Genomic DNA, 23,294 nt, shown 5'->3' with positions numbered 1-23,294 from the left:
CGAGGGATCACTGTACATCCAAGCGGGCCCCGGTCTGGGACCAGGAACCGCTCTCTGATCCATCCTTTAAAGTGGTTTCAGTTCATTTCTAATTGGGCTGAGCTCCCAACTGGACGGAATGTAAACAGAGTACAAAGGTAGTAACCTTGACGATGAGATACAGCAACTCATGGAAGTGTGGTCGGATGAATACAGGCTAGTTAAAATAATATATTTAACATGATCCACTGTTTTCCTGACATTCTATATGTAATAAACACTTCTCAGCGTACTGTCTTAGCTGTCGTTTTCTCAGTAACTACCCTGCAGCATGCCTGACATGGAAAAAATAAAACATATCTCGTTCGCACAAATTAATATCTTGTTCCCACAAATTAATATTCTGTTCCTACAAAATAATTAATTTGTGCGAACGAAATAATTATTCACGTCATAAGTCATTCATAAAAACAGATATGCTCTCCATCCTGCCGCAAAAGCCGCTTTCAGCACTAACTTCCATGTCTATGTGACCCACATTCGTTCAAGAGGGGAAAAAGAAAAACAAGAATGATCGATTTATTATTGTCTCAAGGAATATTTTAAAAAAAAATCATAAGATTTAGGATGCCCAAGCTTTGTGCTTTGCCATACCGCAGCGATTCTCTGTACATAGCTCCTACTAGCTCCGTCGCAGAACTCTTTTGCTTGTCATGCCAGCATTCGGGCATGTGGTATGGGATATTGTGGTTTAGGGCCGAATAGGAATAATAACATTCAGGACTTTTCTTTTATTAACATACTCGTTAGCAGTCACTTTACATCCAAAGGCTAGTAGGACATGCTACCTAGCCTATCATTAACCTGTCATTCACGTTATAAGGCATTCATAAACATGGATGTGAGCAATAATTGAATTTACAGCAGATACCTTCACATTTCTGTCTGTGTGTGACTCATTACACTGCATTGAAGACATTGATGATGTTTAGAGATCAGATTTATTTATTTTAAAAAGCACAAAAGCATTGTTAATCACGTTTTCATGTCAGGGTTAATTCACATCCCGGTACGGTCTCCGTCCTGCTACAAAAGCCGCTTTCTGACCCACATTCGTTCAAGAGGGGGGAAATAAAAACAAGAATGATCAATTTATTATTGTCTATTTATTAACATCCGAAGGCTAGATGCTATGTATCCCATCATTCATCACACATATCCCATAATGCATCTAGACCAACCACCGTGGCCCTGTAACCGTGATGCGTTCATAGACAATAGGACAAATGATAGCTACGTAGCATTTAATATTTAGTAGGTTTCATATTCACAAATCAAAATTTTCTTTATCACAACAATTTTTCCCTGTAATAATTAAAGAATTAGAATCTTATTTGCACACTATTTCTAATAGCTTAAACAAAAAAGCCATACATATTTATGAAAACTGTCTGTCTTTGAACATTTTCAATGCATAGTAATCTGTTTCTGTAATTATGGCCCGCAGCAGCAGTCACTGACTGCAAGGACCATATTGTTTTCGCAGTTGGAACGACGTCGCTGCATTTTAGCGAGAATGTGACCCCCGCCGCATGCTCGAAACGTCACCAAAACGTGCACACACCTGGGATAAATTGCAAATGAATTTTCCACAAAGTCAACATCACCCCTCCGAAGACGATGACATCACGGCAAACGATCCAGTCAAAAAATGAATGGGCCGAAAATCACGCATGGGGCCGAACAAAATGTACTTTGAAATGCAGTTGCGGAAACCCAAACACACGTGTCGGGGATATCCCAAAGAAGTTTTGAAATCATTACGGGATGGCCACACGACCTACGGCCTGGCGGCCATTTTATGGCGAACTCTGAGAATTGGCGATTTTTGTGTTTTCCTACGATATAGGAAAACGACACTTTTGTTTGAACGATTTTCACGCAATTGCACACACTTGCTGCCAGCTCCAGTCTACAAACACCACAGAAGTGTCGTTGACCTTTGACCTTGGGAAAAGGCCGCCATCTGTAATTTTCTCAAAAAAGCACCATTAGCACCAGATACAAACGAAAACTCAACGTTGGAATTTTCAACAATCGTCTCCTAACTTTTCGGGCATCGACGGCCAGCTACTCTGGACAAAAGAAGTTGTGCATGGCATGCACGTGGCAAGCTAGCAAATTGGCAAACTGTTATAGCTCCTATGGTTTTCAATGCAATACTGTGAAATTTGAATGCATGCATTCATGTCAGGAAATGGACATAATGAAAAACACTGGATATGGACATCATCACGAGGCAACTAAAACATAGAATGGTTGCTATGGACATAAAATCAACAGAAAAGCCGCCATTTTGAAAAATGTGGGATTATTTATCAACTTGTGACATATAGCTCTCACCAATGGAGCAATGTTTTTTTCTGAGTCAGTTGATGATGTTGATCGCTAAGCTAGCACTTTTAGCTATGTTAGCATAACTAGCATAGTTAGCATAATTAGCATCTTAAACAATGTGTTTTTCTTAGAGAGTTGATGATGCTGATCGCATTGCCAGCACTTTTAGCCACATTAGCATAATTAGCATGGTTAGCATAATTAGCAAATGCAGCTTTGACTAGCCTTGATCAAAGGTGGGCGGTGATGGTGGTGAGGGCGGCGGTGGTGCTTAGAGTTGGGCGTGGAAGGGGGGTTGCGTCTACGGGCCATACAACGCCGCTTGCGGCTTTCTTAATTTACTTTGTAATACATGTTACCATCCCCTGGCATTCTTATTGTTATGACTAATGTTCTTGTCATGTATATTTATTCTTTTTGTTTTGAATAATGAAGTTTAAAAAAAAAAGATACGTAGCATGTAGCCTACTACCCTTCGGATGTAAAGTGACTGCTTTTGTTACGTTTTTTAAAATAAATAAATCTGATCTCTTAACATCCTCCTTGTTTTCCATGCAATGTAATGAGACACACACACAGAAATGTGAAAGTATCTGCTGTAAATCCAACTATCGCTCACATCCGTGTTTATGAAGCTGGGAGCTGAGTCCGGTAGGTGAAGCAGCAATCCGTGTTTATGAATGACTTATGACGTAAATAATTATTTCGTTTGCACAAATTAATTAATTCGTGGGAACGGAATATTATATTGTGGGAACAAGATATTAGCTTGTGGGAACAAAATATATTTTATTTTTTCCATGTCAGGACACGGGCTCCGTACTCCACCGTATCAAAGTATAAAGTGTTGTACCTGACATTTGTTCACGCGTTCCAAGGGGGTCAGCGAAATATAAAGTTTGAATAAGTGAACCATCCCAACAAGGATTGCAAAGCCTGGAACTTCCATTTTGTTTCTTTCGTTGCTTTGCCCCACCCTTGTAATTCCTGCCCAATGACTGAAAAGGTCTTTAGTGAGGTGTTTTTTTTTGTACAAGCTTTGGCCTAAAGCAGAACGGTTCAGTAGTTGGAAGTGTGAATACAGACAAAGTGTAAGGTTCAGAACTCGATCCAGACCAAATTAAGCGGACTCAATCTTCACCAACGGACTTTTACAGTCTGAATATCCTCTAAGATGCTCATGTGACCTATAGGAGGTTTCCTTTGTTTTAACAACTGTCAACCTTGAGGTAAAAATTTCACTGAAGGATCTTTCAGCATATGAATGTCTAACTCCCGGTGAAGACGAGCATTGTTGAATGTGTGTGTGGGTGTGTGTGCATGTGTGTGTGTGATGGGGGGGATGGTTGTTGTTTGTTTTCCATTGGCTGACAGTTTTCTGACAGAATATTAGCAACTGTCTGCATAACACTGAACCCTAACAGGGCCCCATATAAGGACAGAAAGTGTTTTTTTATGGATCACATTGGAATAGTGCATGTGCAGGTGCACGTTTTCATTAAAACCATAACTGTGAATGCTCCTCATGCTGCGGTTACTTGAAACTCATTTGCCAGGATAATATTTTGTCCAGCAGTGCTCTTAAATCGTAACAAGTCGTAATGTGTATACAAAGTGTACACATATTACAGTACAAAGTGTTTGTGACCCCCCCCCCCCCCCCCCCCCAAACACCCCGAGTCTAGTTCTATTTAGCTGTTTCCGACTGTTTGAACTGACCTAAATTAATATTTAATCGTCAAAGTAATTTTTTGTTTTTTTCTTAGGAACTGCATTTCCCTTTAGGATGCAAGTTTTTGGCATTTCTGTGGCTGGAGGACGCCACGCCCCGCAGCCATGAGCTTTCGCGCTCACTTACCTGTTTGTGGTGGTGGTCGTAGGAGTTGATGTGGTTGTCGAACTGCTGCTGTCGCATGTACTGCTTATTGCAGAGCTCACAGTAGAAGCTGGAGTCTGTCTCCTCCTGCATAAGGGAAGAAAGGAGGTTGAAGGAGCAGCTCTGCATGAAATGTAACCATTTATGTCCCACTTCTATCACAAACAGGACGTCTCTCTCCCAATGAGCTCCTTTTGCCCAAAGATGAACTGTTGAGGAACCTAGGAAGCTAAAGGACGCTTTTCTTCTGCTTCTATCTTAACCCTTATGTGGTGTTCGGGTCTGTGGGACCCGTTTTCATTTTTTATCAAAAGAAAAATGATACAATTAATTAATTCTTCAAACTCAGACTCACTGGCCTTGGCTCATTTTCTGTGAAAAACATATATCAGAATACATTTTTAATGACCATGCACCGTATACCCCCCCAACACATTTCTATTACATATAAGATGTTCGGGTCCACTGGACCCGGGGCTAATACAAGTGTGGAAATTGATGTTTTATGTACCTACACTCTGTCCTCCACCTGTCTGGGCCTGCTGTGTGTGTGTGTGTGTGTGTGTGTGTGTGTGTGTGTGACCAGTGAGAAAGAGAGAGAGAGAGTGGCAGAGAGAGAAAGATTCACTGTAAATGTGAGTTCTGTTTCTGCACCTGCGGTTCCCGCACAAGGTTGCAACATTGTTAGAATAATTCAAGCATCAACTCTGTTTGCTCTCGTTCTCCCGCACATTTGACCATTTGACTTTCTTGCGGGAATCTTTGATATCTCGCTCTTTATCTGCTACAAAGTGGAGGCGGGACACGTTAAATATAGCTTTGCCAGTGTGGTTTCTTATCACAACTGATCAAAATGGCCAAAAGACTTTCTGCGCAGACTTGATTTTAGAAGAGAGACGTTTTTGATGATGATGTAGAGGGAGACGATTCAGAAGAGGAGGTTTCAGAATTTGAGGATCACATTTCTGAAAATTCAGAGTCTGACAGTGACTCTGAAGAAGATGATTAGATTGGGGCGGCCGTGGAGCAGCGGTAGGGCGGTCGGCCCATGATCGTAAGATTGCAGGTTCAATTCCCGCCTTGCACACCCCTGAGTCGAAGTGTCCTTGGGCAAGACACTGAACCCCACCTTGCCTCTGGTGGTAGGCAGGCGCCTGTGTTTGGCAGCGGAGCCGCCACGTGTGTGTGAATGTGTGAGTGAATGTGTGTGTGAGTGGGTGAATGGGTCTGTGACTGTAAAGCGCTTTGTCCTTGTTGGAAGAAAGGCGCTATATAAGTATACGCAATTTACCATTCAGATTGAGCATCAGCCAGTTCCAAAACGAAGCCATCAGCACCCAGCCACAGGACCAGGCCGTCAGCAGCCAGGACCATGTGTTGTATAGGCTAGTGGCTAGAAGGCCATGTGTTCAATGGGGCTGATGTGTTGTCTTGACTAATAGGTTTACTCTATGTGTTCAGCTTGTGTTGTGCAGCTGAATGGGTTCAGTTTCTGTGTTCAAATAAATAAAAGTCAGTAGTTTTGAAAAACCTTGCTTCACTTGAAAATTTGTTTCCACTCATATCTTGATTTTAATCGATTTTCTTTATCACGTTTTAAATAATGAGTAATGAATGTGATCTAACAAAGGTAAAGGGCAAATATTAACCAAATATACTGCTTGTAATTGGATGAGGTAAACATCTGTGGAGTATTTTAACATCAAAGTGTTTGATTGTGAGGCATTAAAAACCACAACATGCAACGGGTCCACCAGACCCACGAACACCAAACAACAATATGAACACCACACAAGGGTTAAAGGATGAAGGCTTTTACAAGGAAACCAAAGATATTTCAGCAAATAGATTATATATATAATATATATACGCTGAAATAATCATTTTCACCATAAAAATACAAAAACAATAGCAAATAAATTACATAAATAAGAGGAGTAATACCACTGACTGAAATATGACCAAATGAAAAAAGCACAAACCACAGAAAACTAAAAGTAGTTCAAAATTTCTCCAATTTAGTTTTTCTCACCTTCAGGTTTCTTAAGACTTTGACTTGCAGCAGATTCCTAAAAGTAGCTTCAAATGGATTCACTTTAGCTACCAAAGGGTCCATTTCCCGCTTTCCACGTCCACTAAATGGGGCTTGTAGGGACGCTTTGGTACTCACTACTATATTCCTGTTTAAAAAAACCACAGCTATGAAGAATTTCTGTCATTTATCTTGAAACAATTCATCAGCACCTGCCCAGGTGAGAGCAGCTGTGTCCACATCCACCTGAGATAGTATGGAGGGGGGGCAATATCGGCAACATTTGCTCCACAGGGGTGAGATTTCAGAAAACCAAAGCTTTCTTCATATTCTGAATTTGAGTTGAAAACAGATTATAGGCATTTCTGACACACCACTTCTGCAGATGACTCCATATTTCCTGCTGGGGTTTGGACCCTAAAACTGCAACCCATGCAAATCAAATCCACACCAAAGTTTATGCAAAAAGGCACGGTGTGAAAACAGCTCATAATAGTTTTCAGAGCTCTCACAGTGACAAAGACAGTTGTTTTCTTTTTATTTCTCATTTTGTTTCTAACTTGAATCTTATCGTTTTTAATGTAATCTTTGTTTTTTCTGTGTAGGAATCCCCAAATGTGATTGTTTTTGTTTGTTTGAAGCTTTTGTTGTTTTAAAATCATACAGCAACATTTATTACTTCGAAGAAACAGTGCTAAAGCGTAAAAACAGCGAGGACAAAACTAAACAAACAGACAAAGACAATTTCAAATATAAAGAAATGAGTTCTGTACCAAGGCCCGCCCAGAGCATTAGCAGCTTTTGAAAGCAGAGAGCTGTACTTCACAAACAGGTGAGCTTGTTGGATCCGTGCTCACTTTTGGCAACTTGTGCTTGCTGTGGAACAAAGTTAACTGTAGATATTTGTGTGAGCCAGATTTAAAGTTTAAAGCACAGTGCTTTAAGTTCCATTCAGAAACATGAAACTTCTCCTTTGGCCCAAGATTGATTGTCCCTAAAAGTTGTCCGTGACCTTCAGTGGAGGTCTGTCCGTCCGTCCGTCTTACTGAGACGCTTCACAGCTCCAGGTCAGACTGTGCCTCCTCTGCCTACCCCAATTAGTAAGAGGTCCTCTGACTCCTAATTACTGCAGCTTCTGTAATCCCATTAACCAACAAATTTATGAGGCATTATTCTATTACAGAACCAACATTACATTTGCATTATTTAATCAGGGGCACCATTGGTTTGCATTATGTCATTAAAGATGTCACAGGCTTGCATTAGCCGCTGAAGATGGCTTTCCACGTCCACTAAATGAGGCTTGTTAGGACAGCCAAAGTGAATCCATCTGAAGCTTCTTTTAGGAAATTCAATTTTTTTTTCAACAAAAATAGTGCATTGTCCTATTGATATGGGGAAGTCACTGTTAGATTTGATATGCATCCATTTTTCCTGTCTTTGTCCAGCTATGGGGCAGATTTGTGGCAAAGGGCAGAACCCCAATATGCTAGAACCAGACTATAACTTCCATCATCACCATCATCTAACTGGCTCTAATCCTCCTTTGCTGGGGCAACTTGCAGCTCTTCAGCTGCAGAGACAACATGGCCAAAAGATCTGGATGTAAGATATTCTTCAGAGAAGAACATCAATATTAACAATTATTACAGTATGAGATCCTGGTCATTTTCCTTGATAAATGAGCTGCAACTTTTTACGGTTTTAGAACTACATTTTTGTCCTTTTATTTTCCTGTTGTTCAAAAATATGTTAATTTTTTCAGATGTGTATTTTTTTAATCAGTTTTCATGTTTCATTTTTGGATCAAACAGAATTGCTGCCATCTAATTGTATACTCAATGATTTGGTGGGGCAACTTATAAGGTACACGGTATTTTAGAAGTTTTGTAAGGAAGATATTTATTGCTTTTGTTTGCAATTATTCTTTGCTGACTGGAATGCCTTTTAGTTCAGGTCTTCACTATTGTAGCATTGCCACATATGTAAATATATGTTTGGAGTTGTCTATTTACTGAAAAGAAAAGAGAAAAATCAGTATTGACTTTCCTTGGTTAACCCTGGGTAATATGGTCCTGTCTATATGTTTATTTCTATGGAGTTTATGTTAAATGGATAGCAGGGTACGGTAACTACATTATCAGGAGACTCTTGACTACAAATATGGCTACCTGGGGGACTTCCTGTGGCCCAGGTGAAAAACTAATTAATACGAGGAAAAGGGGGGTAAATGAGAGAGACACGGGAGTTGACAGCCGCAGGATCCGTACATGCCGAGGATTACCGTGACGTCGGAGAGAAGTCCAACCGTGTCGGTGGAATGTTCGGGGATTTATTTCTGGAATTGGGTGAGACCTCCACATGCATGGAATGACAGAAAACCCAATCAACAACGGTGAACAGAGCCGGGAAGCCGCGTACGTTCATCCTATGGACGGAACTTCCACGTCCCGCGAGTCGCTTGGATCTATTGCTTTCACTGGAGGGTGGAGGACGCCAAGAGAGACGGTGACTTTGTAAATAAAAAATTAATATTACAAAAAAATCCGCCATCCAGGCCAGGGCCAGCAGGACCGCCGCGAGGCCCCCAGAGCCAGAGAGCAGGAAGGCAGGAAGGGGAAAAGAGAGCGCCGCCCCAGCCCAACCAGGAGAGCAGCCCCCCCGCCGCGCCGGGAGAGCCCAACGCAGGGCCCCACCAGACAAGGGTGCCCACGGCCCCAGACGAGCACCCCATCACCACCCAGGAGTTCTGAGCATGCCCCAACCCCAGGTACGAGCCAGGACCCCCCAAGGGAGACCCGCTCCGCACTCCAGGCAGCCACCCACCTGGCCCATGGTTGGTCCAGGGAGGAGCAAGGCAGGGGCCAGCCGCCCCCGCCCAGGAGGGGAGCACCCCGGGGAAAAGGGGGGCCCACGAGTGGGGTTTAAACATGGCCCGACCAGGCTCGGCCACAGTTGGAAATTTGGCGGGGCCCAGCGCTCAGGGGCAAGGATCAGAACCCACCCCACAGGGACACGGACACCCCCGGCTCAGGTGTAATGTGAACACCCTCCCCGAGCGGAGAGAGCGCCGCCGGGCCCAGGAAACCGGCACCCAGGGGACACGGCCCCCGTTGCCAAGGGCCCTGTATCCCCCACCAGGGATGGGGTAGGGGGCAGATGGTTCCTTGTAAAATGTGTGTGCGTGTGTGGGTATTTGTGAGGGTGTGTGTGTGCATGTGTGTGTGTTTACGTTTGAATGTATATTTTGAGGAGTAAAGGGTTTGTGTACTAAGGGGGTGCAGTTAAAATTGGCGGGTAGGGCTCTGAGGGGACATCTCCTGATTAGTCATAGTGATGTCCCCTCACCCTCCCCTCCAAGGGGCCCTAAATGTCTAAGTGTGGTTAAAATTGGCGGGTAGGGTGCTGGGAGGACATCTGCTGCTTGCTGGCAGTGATGTCCAAGCAGACCCCCCTACCAAGGGCCCTACATGTCTAAGGTGCAAATAAAACCGAAAGAGGGTGACGTTAGATGACGTCAGTTTTCTCCATGTGTGGTTTCTGCTTTGGATCCTGATTTTACTGCAGGTCCTTTTGTTACACGGCGGTCTAATTCGGCTGGGGAGATTTCTTCCATGTTAAGCTCGCTGTATCTGCAAGATGAGGATCAGGTCTCCCTACACGATGTGGATGAGCTAAATATTGAGATTGAGAATATTGATGTAACGTGGATTAAAACGTTGAGTTGGAGAGCAAGGTAAGAAAGTCCAGCGTTCAATTAATGGCAGCCCTGAAACGCCATATAGTGCACATTTAAGTGTGGGGAAAACAGATTGGCAATGTTTTCAACACTTTTGCAGACATCTTGCAGGATCATCCCATCAAATTTCCTTTAAGCTTCCTTCAAATCCTTAAAAAATGAATTGTTCCTGTTCTGTTTTGGTGGTCTCAGATTTGTTAATGATGCATGACGTGATGCACAAGTTTAAAATTTGATTAAAGAATATGTTAAATAAAGTCCTGCTAAAAGTAAATGTGTGAAAAATAATGTGAAACCAACTATATCCTTATATTTGAAGCTACCAATGTGAAAATCCAAAAGTGTTTCATCATTTCGGAGGGGTTTTCTGAGTTCCAGCAGGAAAAATACAAAGCCAATTTTAAGTCTTTTAATTGCATCTCTGCTGCTTCACTACAGCAAGGAAAGACAGAAAAGCATAAAATAGTCTACTTTTTGGGATCCTTTTGACGCTCTGAAATGTGATCTTTCTGCAGAAACTGAGCTGGAGCTAATTTGATCTTTTGTTGGATAGCTCTGAATCTTTCCTGCTCTTGTAAATGACTTTCTCTCCCGCAGATCTGGCCGCCCCGCTCTCCCCGAGGGCTCTGCGCTCTCCGAGCTTGTACCATCTTAACATTAATGACCAACCGCAACCAGCAAGCGCAGAGAAACGTTTGTGAAGCTGGGTTGGGCAGTAAAATGTGGATAGAACCTTCAAGTAACGACTACCCTTGCCCCCCATCCCCCACAACTGAATTCCATCTTTAAAAATCTTGTTTGGCTGCAAAAAGCAAAATGAAAAGTGAGATTAAAAGTTTTCATGAGTGCGGGGGAGGAGGATGTCGCTGCCCCACTTTAGCCCTTTTTCTGGGGATAATTCCAGTTTACTGCAGTGTCTGCACAAGTGCTTTCACCGATAATTAACCCACTGACAGGTCTGTCCTAGACTCAAGCTGCTTTAAAGTGTAAAATTAGCACCTAATTTAAACAACTTCATTAGCTTCTTTGTTACCTGTTTTCATAGTAAACACAGGAGAGTCACCCCTTTTCTGCTGGGACAAAAAAGCTGCAGCTGAGGAAAGAGTGCATGTTGCTCGTATATTTACATGAGGATAGTAACACTTGACTTGATTAAGCTACACCAATTCCATTTTGGTAAGTAAAAATGGACTGGGATAGCAGACACTGGTCCATTTTTCCCGAACTCGTCAACAGGACCCTAAGATAATCAATCTTCTTACCTACTCACCTCTGACAGGAGCTCTCCACCCACACCCAGGATACAAACTATCTGAGTTTGGCTTCACGAGGCCAACAGGACAGCATCATCTGCAAAAAGTAGGGATGACGTCCTGTGGGTCCCCAAACCAGACACGTCTAGTCTGAGGTTGTGCCTAGAGATTCCATACAACCCAAACCAAAACAGTCCAAACACAGGAGGAAGTAATACAAGATCTTTAATAATGAAATAAAAAAACTATGCACTGTCCAAAGAAAACTGCTGCCGCTCCACGTTGAGGCTGTCTAAAACACAAAATGGAATTAATGAGGGGAAAACTGATATGGCTGGAGAAAATGAGTCCATGCTTACAGCATGAGGTAAATGTAGGTTTTAGGTTCATCCTCTGGGGAGACTAGGAAACAGGGTGATCCAAAGTTGAGTAATATCCTCCAGAGAACTAGTTCCACAAGTAATGTGACGTTCTGTATCATGGCTTAAAGGTGTGTGTCGAGTAGTAGAGGAGAAGTTTCCGCAAAGCGTTTATCAAGCATTGACTGTTTGTTAAAACTGAACTAAATGATCCATCTCCCCATGGCATTCCAAACAGGAAGTACCTGCTGGCTCCAAGAAGCCAAAATCCCATAAACTTCTATAGAGAAATAAACAGCTGTTACTTGGTCATTCTATTGGTCAGAATAACCATTCTTGATCTGGTGCAGTTGTCGTAACGTCTTCTTGATAATCTTATTTTTGTTTTCATTACATTTTTTCTTATTCACAAGTTATTTAAGTCATAAACTGACCAATCAGATGCCTCAATAACAGCATGTGGTGCCCACTGGCTCCCACCTCACATGGAGATGGGTACCGAAACCAGATGCCATGTCTGTACCAGTACTGTATAAAAACGGGGAGTTTGGTGCTTTGTATCAGCCGTGTCAATCACTTGTTTTCTATTCAGTTTTTTCTCTACAATTCTAGCCAGTCATTTTACCTTTGCTGCCACTTCTGTTTCAGAGGGGGGCTTAGTGTGGGGGTGGCTGGGCACTACTCCTCTTTTTACATTTCATTATCCACCACACCAGAACACAAGCACTCACCTGATCACAGTTGTTAGCCCATCTTTGCAGTATTAGTATCCGTAATAGAATAATATGTTGGACATTTGTTTGTTCGTATGCATAAGTATGTCCGTGTGAACTGTAGTGGTATTGTGTACGTGTTGACATGTTTCAATGTGATCCACTGGTAATTTCTAGCATTTGCTCACACTATCCTCAGCCAACACAAACACAAAATCACTTGTTGCTTCAGGTCATTATAACTCTTTGAAATGGCTAATACCCCTAATCAGGTTTTTGTTGGCCACAGGTGAATTAGACATTTCCACCACCCATAAAATATGGCCCAGCTGCTGCTGTAAGGATCTAGGTCTGCCCATCTACTGTCAATGGGCGGGATGCTAGCATTGACTATATAACAAGCGCGAGCAATCACAGCAGGACGTAAACTCTGGAAATGACTAGTACGGTTGGCGGGGCCTTGAGTAGGGCGGCGGAGCTGGGTTAGAGGCCTCCCTGAGTTCAGCTTTAGATTTATTTGATTTCTTTAGAGTGGTGCTGTTGTGACACACACACACACCATGGTTGGGACATTGTTCACTGTATTTTATATTGTTCTTTCCTAGTTATGAAGGAGTTCAGTCTTGGCTGCTAGTGGGTGGAGCTTCTCCATGAGGTTTTTCTTGTTTGCTCATTTTGCTGTGCTTTGTGGTGTTGTGTTTTAGATCTTGTCTGGGGATCTTAAGTTCTCCTTTTTTCACTGCTTTAAGGGTTTTTAAAGTGTATGTGTGGGTGTTAGTTATGGTCACTCCGATTCTTTCTCAAGAGCCAACTATTCGACTCGACTCTTGGACAAGAATCAGCTCTTTCGAATCTTGACTCTCGGCTCTTTACATAGAATTTTTTGCAGGCCATTATTTTACCATAACTTTGCAAACAATAATGCTTTGTATGTCAAAAAATGCTTTAATGTGTAGTGTCATAAGAAGGCTTGACAACTTTTGTTGTTATTTAATATTTTAATCAAATGTTTGCATGCTGGAGGGAGCTGGTTTAGCTCGTGCTGGTTTGCGGCGCCTTCCGTCTGTGAAACCAGGGTTCAACTCCAGGCTGCTCCCTGTCCCCCTCCCCACCTCTGTGCCGGTCCCAGCCCCAGTTGCTTTGAGAAGGTTGCGTCAGGAAGGGCATCCGGCATTGCCAAGTTTACCATGCAACTTGTTCGCTGTGGCAACCCTTGATGGGAAAAGCCAAAAGAGGAAGAATAAAATGTTTGCATGCTCTTTTGTTAAGAATCTTTTTTATCACTTAAGATTTTCATTCATTTTTTTAAAGAATTAAATGATGGAAACAGATAACGTAAGTTTTTTTTATTTTTTTCTGTTCCTTTTCAGTATAGAAATGTAATATTTTTTGTATCGTTTTGATGTAAAAAAAATGAGAAATAAAGATCTAATAAATAAATAACAAAACTTTTTTATGTGACAAATGAACCAGACTTGCAGTCCTGCATTAGCCCGGTAGGGGAAAATAACTCTTGGACAGCATCATCAACTGTGAATCACTGATGAAAAAATATTTATATACCGGTAAGTGGTTGTGGTCACTGAAATCAGCATTACTGAAATTATTTTATCATTAGAGATTATTTTACTTGAAACTTTTATTTCTTTCATGTTTCCTACAGATAATCATTTTGGTTTTAATGCTAAACATCAGGCAAACATTTGCATTTATGCAACAAAAGGAAGTCATAATGCATCAATAATCATCTGTGGTTCTGTGTTTTATTATTCCCCTTAGAAGTAAACTTTTATTTGTTTTTCCCAAGGACAGTGCACATTGAAAGCATCACCACAATGAGTATCTGCCCAGCGGCTATTTGTCATCTGTTTTCCACGACCAGATGTGAACATTTTTCTACCTTAAACGCTAAAAAGAACAATTCGAAATATCAATAAAAAGGACAGAGAAGAAGAATGCAAGTAATAGACAATAAAATTAAAATTCATATTGATAAAAAAATAGGCTACATACATTACAAAACGTTAAAATTTATGTAAAATATATAATAGCAGTGGGAGAGGCATATTAAAATTCAATGGAATGTTAAGGACAACACCAACTTCCAGTTCTCCTTCAGTCTCACTGCAGCTCAGTGTTCGCCTTCATCTCAGGCGTCTTTCCCCGCCTGCAGCTGCCTGGTCTCCCTGTAGATCCATGCAGGCGCTGGTTGATCTCAAACACACCAATTGTTCAGGTATTTAACCCTTGTGCTATCTTAGATGACCCCACTTCATGTAATCCATGGACACCAGTGAAGATCACAAATGATTGAAGAAAAAAGGTTCAGAGCACCGTCTAATGCAGGGGTCACCAACCCTGTGCCAGCGGGCGGAGAACCCTTGTGGCGCCCGCAGGGAATGCACCCCCAAATTATTATTTTTTTATTTAAGCAAATATTCAACAAACAATCACGGCATGTTTCTCAATGACAACAATATCAATTCTGAGATAAAGGTAGACAAAAAAAAATATAACTTAAAAAAATAATCAATAAAAATAAAGGTCTATTACAAAAGTTTAAATAGATCAAATAAATTACACAATGTCTGGACATTCTTGTGATTCATGTAATGTAAAGATTTAGAGAATAGGTTGAGACGGTTGAGTAATCCATTGATGTGAGGTTTCACCTTTAAGAATTTACAAGTATGAATAAAATGCTTTGAAATTACAATCAGTACATTTATCAGAAATTCCAGATTTTTATCAATTAATTGTAATCAAATTTTAATTGTATTCCAATTTAAAGGGTTAATGATGATATTTTTGGATTTGAGTCAATTATGAAAAAAAGACCAAAGCTCTTTTACATGAAAACATTCAAAGAAAAGATGTTCCACAGTTTCTACATTATTTCCACAAAAGACACAAAGATCACTATCCCAGTAAAAGTGGGAATGTAAAAAATGATTGGAAGGGTAAATATCATTTAACGAGAATGCTCCAAAAATAGCACTGCTTATATAGCAAATCAATATATTGTGGCGATCTGGGGGTTAGCCCCGCCTTCAGCTTCTAAGACTCATTGGAAGCGGGGAATCTTGGTTGTGATAAATCGCTCACCATAAGTGAGGGAGCTGTGAGCAGAAGTGAGATTAATGCTGTTTGGCTGCTGGTGGGGGTGTTCCAAATAAACAGACAGATATGATTGTCCGTTAACTTATGTGAATGTTATTTTCAACAGGCCGGGGTTGGGCTTTGCATGGGACACGGGGAGCAGATTCAGACATGTTAAGTGTGGCCGCTACTATGAGGATAGTCGCAGGGGTGTCCAATTCAAGGCCTCAAGGGCCGGCGTCCTACATGTTTTACAATCAACTTGCCGTTGAAGCTTCTTATTGGCTAAACACACCTGATCCAGGTAATCAACGGCAGATGAAAAAGGGTTTCTGGAAAACCAGCAGGTTGCCGGACCTTGAGGCCTGGATTTGGACACCCCTTGGACAGTGGATTAAGACTCGGGCGCAACAGTTCTTGCCTGGACAGTAGAAGGTGGTGATTCAGTGCTTGATATTAGTAATTGATGCACTTAAGTTCTGCTATTGTGAAATATATGGCACAGTATGGAACGGCCTGAAACTTACGAATCGGCGCCCCCGCCTTTGAGAAAGAGGTGTGTGTGTGTGAAGAGGAGAAGGGGGGAGTAGTGGGTGCAGGTTGCGAGGTAAAACGGTGCACAGAGACCTGGATCATGGGGTGGCTTAGATGACTCAGCTCATTCTAATGTCATTCTTCACCAACTATTGCGGACATTTTTAATACTTGTCTGTATTTTTTCCATATACATTTATCTTTACTGTTGTTTACTGGTGACAGTAACGTATAAATAAAGACAGCAGGTAATGCAGGCTGGAAAAAACCTGCACTTTTTCAGACCATAAATAAACAATAGATCATTTGTTTATGAAAGTATTGAGGATTTTGGAGGATTTTTAGTGTTTGTGTTGCACAAAATTATAAAAATGCTAAATATTTCTGGAGTAATCCCAGTGATGAGTTCTGTAATTTAGTTTTTAATGTTTTATGAGACGTAAACATGATTTTCACAATAACAAGTTTTTAAATGATCAAATCCCTCTGATACATTTCACAAAGACACACACACAGGACTAGAGACACACACAGGACCAGAGAAACACACAGGACCAAAGACACACACAGGACTAGAGACACACACACAGGACCAGAGACACACACAGGACTAGAGACACACACACAGGACCAGAGACACACACAGGACCAGAGACACACACAGGACCAGAGACACACACAGGACCGAAGAAACACACAGGACTAGAGACACACACAGGACCAAGGACACAGACAGGACCAGAGACACACACAGGACCACAGACACACACAGGACCAGAGACACACACAGGACCAGAGACACACACAGGACCGAAGAAACACACAGGACTAGAGACACACACAGGACCAAGGACACAGACAGGACCAGAGACACACACAGGACCAAAGACACACACACAGGACATCACACACAGGACTACAGACACACACAGGACTAAAAACACACACAGGCCCAGAGACACACATACGACCAAAGCCACACACACAGGACATCACAGTCAGAACCAGAGACACACACAGGACATAACAGACAGGACTAGAGACAGACACAGGACCAAAGACACACACAGGACTAGAGACACACACAGGACCAGAGAAACACACAGGACCAAAGACACACACAGGACCAGAGACACACACAGGACCAGAGACACACACAGGACCGAAGAAACACACAGGACTAGAGACACACACAGGACCAAGGACACAGACAGGACCAGAGACACACACAGGACCAGAGACACACACAGGACCAGAGACACACACAGGACCAGAGACACACACAGGACCAGAGACACACACAGGACCGAAGAAACACACAGGACTAGAGACACACACAGGACCAAGGACACAGACAGGACCAGAGACACACACAGGACCAAAGACACACACACAGGACATCACACACAGGACTACAGACACACACAGGACTAAAAACACACACAGGCCCAGAGACACACATACGACCAAAGCCACACACACAGGACATCACAGTCAGAACCAGAGACACACACAGGACATCACAGACAGGACTAGAGACAGACACAGGACCAAAGACACACACAGGACTAGAGACACACACAGGAACAGAGACACGCACAGGACTAGAGACACACACAGGACCAGAGACACACACAGGACTAGAGACACACACAGGACTAGAAACACACACAGCACCAGAGACACACACAGGACCAAAGACACACACAGGACCAGAGACACACACAGGACATCACACACAGGACTACAGACACACACAGGACTAAAAACACACACAGGACCAGAAACACACACACAGGACCAGAGACAAACATACGACCAAAGCCACACACAGGACATCACAGTCAGAACCAGAGACACACACAGGACAAGAGACAGACACAGGACCAAAGACACACACAGGACTAGAGACACACACAGGACCAGAGACACACACAGGACTAGAGACACACACAGAACTAGAGACACACACAGGACTAGAAACACACACAGCACCAGAGACACACACAGGACCAGAGACACATACAAGACATCACACACAGGACCAAAGACACACACACAGGACATCACACACAGGACTACAGACACACACAGGACTAAAAACACACACAGGACCAGAGACACACACAGGACATCACAGTCAGAACCAGAGACACACACAGGACAAGAGACAGACACAGGACCAAAGACACACACAGGACTAGAGACACACACAGGACTAGAGACACACACAGGACCAGAGACACACACAGGACTAGAGACACACACAGAACTAGAGACACACTCAGGACTAGAAACACACACAGCACCAGAGACACACACAGGACCAGAGACACATACAAGACTAAAAACACACACAGGACCAGAGACACACACACAGGACCAGAGAAACACACAGAGGACCAGAGACACATATGACCAAAGCCACACACAGGACATTACAGTCAGAACCAGAGACACACACAGGACCAGAGACACGCACAGGACTAGAGACACACACAGGACCAGAGACACACACAGGACTAGAGACACACACAGAACTAGAGACACACACAGGACTAGAAACACACACAGCACCAGAGACACACACAGGACCAAAGACACACACAGGACCAGAGACACACACAAGACATCACACACAGGACTAAAAACACACACAGGACCAGAGACACACATACAGGACCAGAGACACACACAGGACCAAAGACACACACAGGACATCACACACAGGACAAGAGACACACACAGAAAATCACACACCAAGCAGAAATGAACTTATTGCTAAAAATCATGTCAGGAGTGGAGCTCTAAGAAAATGACAAAAGAGCAAATAAAACAGAATAATTTGATTTATTATTTGTAATTATTAATATTTCCTGGCTTTGTTTGTTCATATTTGCAACATTTTGACAGAATATATTTAGTATTCTGGATGAATATTCCTGTCTGTTTTTAATTCACATTTATGTTTAAAAAGTTAAAGTTAAGTTAAAGTTTTAAAGGTTTAAAAGTTTAGCTTTAGTGTGTTCAATAAATGTTTATCTTGTTCGGCCCCCAACCTAAAGTGTGTTTTGGATTTAGGCCCCCTCTGCGACTGAGATTGACCCCCCCCCGTAATACGAGTCTAGAAAATTCATGAATTTTTGTGTGTAAAAAATGACCAAATAAAAATAGGGCACAAAAAGGACTTCCTCAAATTGATTTTGTTTGTGTGTGTGGGGGTGGGGTTAGGAGGTTTTTAGTAAACAGGTCCTGTGGCGCCCTCCATACCACTTAGTGCTCATGAAATAGCCCCCAGTGTCAAAAAGGTTGGTGACCCCTGGTCTAGTGGGTCTAGATGACCCAACTCCCAACGTGGCTAGGATAGAACAAGGGTTACACTCTCAAATTCCATTGCTGCTCCCGTGCAGTAAGACCTCAGGTCACGTCTGTACCGTTGATTTAACAATAAAACTCACGAGCAGGCAGAGAGCACGCAGCGAAAAGAAAAAAAAATCCCCTCTTGTCATTTCAGAGTTGATTTTTCGACTCCCTAGCAGGCATGACCTATCCGTCTGTATTTTAGTGATTCACCTGTCATCGTCCTCACCTCCCATCATAAGACGTTGATACATATGATAAAATATTTGTCCTCTAATCTGTTTTAAAGAAGCAATTTATATGCATGATCAATTTAATCATGTATGTACTCAAAACATATATTCTGCCAATTTTCTGTTTAATTACAGCAAGAACAAAGTATTTCTTTGTCCACAACATTTTGTTTCACATTTACCATTTCTGTTTAGATACATTTTTCTTGTCTTGAATACAGAATTAAAAAAAAATGTCATATTCAAGACAAAGACAAGTCATTATCACACAACAGAAATGTTTAACATCAAACCAAATGATGCATTAATATTCTTTTTTGGTTTTTGGAGTCATGCTGAACCACTATGCATTTTATATTCTTCCACTGCTATGTTTCTGCTATGTTTATAAAAAGATGCTGATATGAAATATCAAACACAATCAGTGTTTGGTAAATATATTGGGTTCATATGTTTGTAAATCTGACTTTGAAAACGTCAGTGCATCATCAGCCACAGACTCAACAACACATCACTGGTCTGTAGTGCAGGTAATAATTTCCAGACTTTACAGGTTCCCTTCTGTCTCCCAGTTCCCACATTCGCAAATGCAGTAAACTGGGATTTTGTTATGGAGCAATCATTTTTCAATTTTGAAGTGGGCTCGGAGGCAATTTACCTAATGTGCCTGTGAAATGTTGATGAATAAATACAATTCTTAAAAGCACACATGGTCTGTTTAACCCTTGTGCTATCTAAGATGACCCCCCCCCCCCTTCCATTGAGGTGTTCTCCCTACCATGACAAAGGTGGATAAAGGTGGAAAGATTTCATGTAATCCATGGACACCAGTGAAGATCACAAATCATTGAAGAAAAAAGGTTCAGAGCACTGTCTAGTGGGTCTAGATGACCCAACTCCCAACGTTAAAGTGCCTAGGATGGAACAAGGGTTACATAATTCTATTTTGTTGAAAGGACTTGAAACATTCAACGATAGGACTTGGACTAAACTTGAGACTTACCTGCTTTGGCTTGGGACTTGAAGACAAAGAATTGAGGCTATTTGGGACTTACAAAACAAGGACTTGATCCTACCTCTGCTTTGTAAAATTGATTTCACCTTGGAGACATCATTGTTAGGTCTTTCTGTGTTTTTAGTTAGGTTTATTACACATTTTAAAGCAACCTGAGTTATCCTTGAACCAAGCTTCTAATGAAGTTGAAAACAGGAACATAAAGATGAGTTTTCCAAAATGATCCTTCTGCTCAGTTTAGCTTCCGTGAAGCTCGAACAGATGAGTGGAGTCCCAGGCGGGACCCGGGGTTGAAGAAAATAATTATTCATTTATTGCTCTCATAAGTCAGGAAGGCCTTTGGTCAGGGCTCATTATGCCAGGAGAAATCATTTCTGTTCAACTTCTTTGATGCGGAGAAAGTTTCCAAAAATAAATGAGCAAAGGCCCCACGCTTCAGCGAGCTCTTCTCCGCAATCACAAGAAAATGATGTTATTTCCCTGGAACTCTGAAAATTATGAGAAAAACCATCAGATCTGTGAGATGAAGCATTGCTTCAGAGTTGCATGATGACTCTGTAAGGATCACTTTGTGTGTTTCCAAAGTCCTGTGGCAGACTTGACTGAAAGCAAAAGTCTGCTCTAACAAAAGGAGGGATTCTTTCGGAGCAGCTACTGGACCTGACACAAACCAAAGGCAGAATGTTACAGAGCTCGCACACGTTTGTGCACATCTACCACCCACAAAGGAGTGCATGTGCCAACAGTCATTCCCTGTCTTGAAGGCGAAAATTTCATGGTTCATTTGTCTTTCTGAGAAACAGTGAGCAAGAGATAAAACATATCGGTGGAAACAATGAAGAGGAGATGAGTAATAGAAAGGGAAGATGGGAATAGAGAGTAAAAAAAAACAAGGTATGAGAGGAAGATTGGGCAGTGAAGGAAAGGCGCAGGACAAACAGCCTCCTTGTCATCATCCATCCTCCTCCTGTCCCTTCTCTCTGTTCTTCCACATCTCTGTCTCTCAAGTCATTTCATCATTTGCTACAAATCCACAGTGCATCTTATTGTGGTTCATGTCAATGGATAGATTAAAGCAAAGGAACACTAAAACAAATCCAAGAAGACCGGGAAAACAGGACCGAATAAGACAGCAGCATAAGAGCCAAAAGAGACTAAAACACAGAACAAAACACATTTCTTCTCTTCTCCTGTGTCACTCCTGAGGTTTTTATCCTGCCTCTCCTTTAATTTTCATTCTGCAGAGCAACAGTTCATCATAAATTCACCTGTTGCATGCAGGCCTGTTGGCGCGACAGTAACCTAATATCCAATAAAATCTTTGTTAACATTCTCTCCCGCTGGCTTACAGCCCCTCACAACCATGACCTAACATTACTGCTGCAACAAAAACAGTTAGCAATATCCAGCCATACAGTTTTGATGCCCAGTTTAGCTCAGTCTGTTTAGTTTAGTTTAGTTTAGTTTAGTTTAGTTTAGTTTAGTTTAGTTTAATTAGTTTAGTTTAGTTTAGTTTAGTTTAGCAATCAGTTATTGATTTCTATGACTGTATGTTGTTTATGATTCATGTTTATTGCACAATTACTGGTATGAAGCCCGCTGAGATGAATATTGTTGAAAATATTGGGCTAGATACAGTACATACCAAAGGTTAGGACACACCTTCTCATTCAGAGTTTTCTTTATTTTCATGACTATGAAAATTGTAGATTCACACTTATATATCATATACATAACAAAAAAGTGTGAAACAACTGAAAATATGTCATATTGTAGGTTCTTCATAGTAGCCACCTTTTGCTTTGATTACTGCTTTGGACACTCTTGACATTCTCTTGATGAGCTTCCAGAGGTAGTCACCTGAAATGGTCTTCCAACAGTCTTGAAGGAGTTCCCAGAATGCTTAGCATTGTTTGGCCCTTTTGCCTTCACTCTGCGGTCCAGCTCTCCCCAAACCATCTTGATTGGGTTCAGGTCAGGTGACTGTGGAGGCCAGGTCATCTGGTGCAGCCCCCCATCACTCTCCTTCTTGGTCAAATAGCCCTTCCACAGCCTGGAAGTGTGTTTGGGGTCATTGTCCTGCTGAAAAATAACTGATGGTCCAACTAAACGCAAACCGGATGGAATAGCATGCTGCTGCAGGATGCTGTGGTAGCCATGCTGGTTCAGTATGCCTTTAATCTGGAATAAATCCCCAACAGTGTCACCAGCAAAGCACCCCCTCACCATCACACCTCCTCCTCCATGCTTCACGGTGGGAACCAGGCATGTAGAGTCCATCCCTTTACCTTTTCTGCGTCGCACAAAGACACGGTGGTTGGAACCAAAAATCTCCAATTTGGACTCATCAGACCAAAGCCCAGACTTCCACTGGTCTGATGTCCATTCCTGGTGTTCTTTAGCCCAAACAAGTCTCTTCTGCTTGTTGCCTTTCTTTAGCAGTGGTTTCCTAGCAGATATTCTAGCATGTAGGCCTGATTCACACAGTCTCCTTTGAACAGTTGTTGTAGAGATGCTAGAACTCTGTGTGCCATTGACCTGCTCTCTAATCTGAGCTGCTGTTAACCTGCCATTTCTGAGGCTGCTGACTCGGATGAACTTATCCTCTGCAGCAGAGGTGACTCTTGGTCTTCCTTTCCTGGGGGGGTCTGCATGTGAGCCAATTTCTTTGGAGCGCTTGATGGTTGTTGTGACTGCACTTGGGG

General features: G+C 42.2%; 2 protein-coding genes across 3 annotated transcripts in view; one reads left to right on the top strand and one right to left on the bottom strand.

Annotated features, from left to right (window-relative positions):
* The window catches only part of LOC101169346 (uncharacterized), a 99,787-nt gene that overhangs the window by 32,409 nt on the left and 44,084 nt on the right, over positions 1-23,294 (bottom strand). For both annotated transcript variants that reach the window (XM_078931641.1, XM_011473278.4), the window contains one exon: positions 4,235-4,339. In XM_078931641.1, coding sequence (XP_078787767.1) covers positions 4,235-4,339 — 105 coding nt within the window. The remainder of the gene's footprint in view (positions 1-4,234; positions 4,340-23,294) is intronic.
* LOC144984092 (uncharacterized) overlaps positions 1-23,294 on the top strand; it is a 379,397-nt gene that overhangs the window by 323,363 nt on the left and 32,740 nt on the right. The gene's annotated exons all lie outside the window — the stretch shown is intronic.

The sequence above is a fragment of the Oryzias latipes genome, chromosome 15 (assembly GCF_053564925.1).
Source record: "Oryzias latipes strain Hd-rR chromosome 15, Olatipes_Hd-rR_3.1".
Taxonomy (NCBI): domain Eukaryota; kingdom Metazoa; phylum Chordata; class Actinopteri; order Beloniformes; family Adrianichthyidae; genus Oryzias; species Oryzias latipes.
This window is presented reverse-complemented; position numbering and strand designations above follow the sequence as displayed.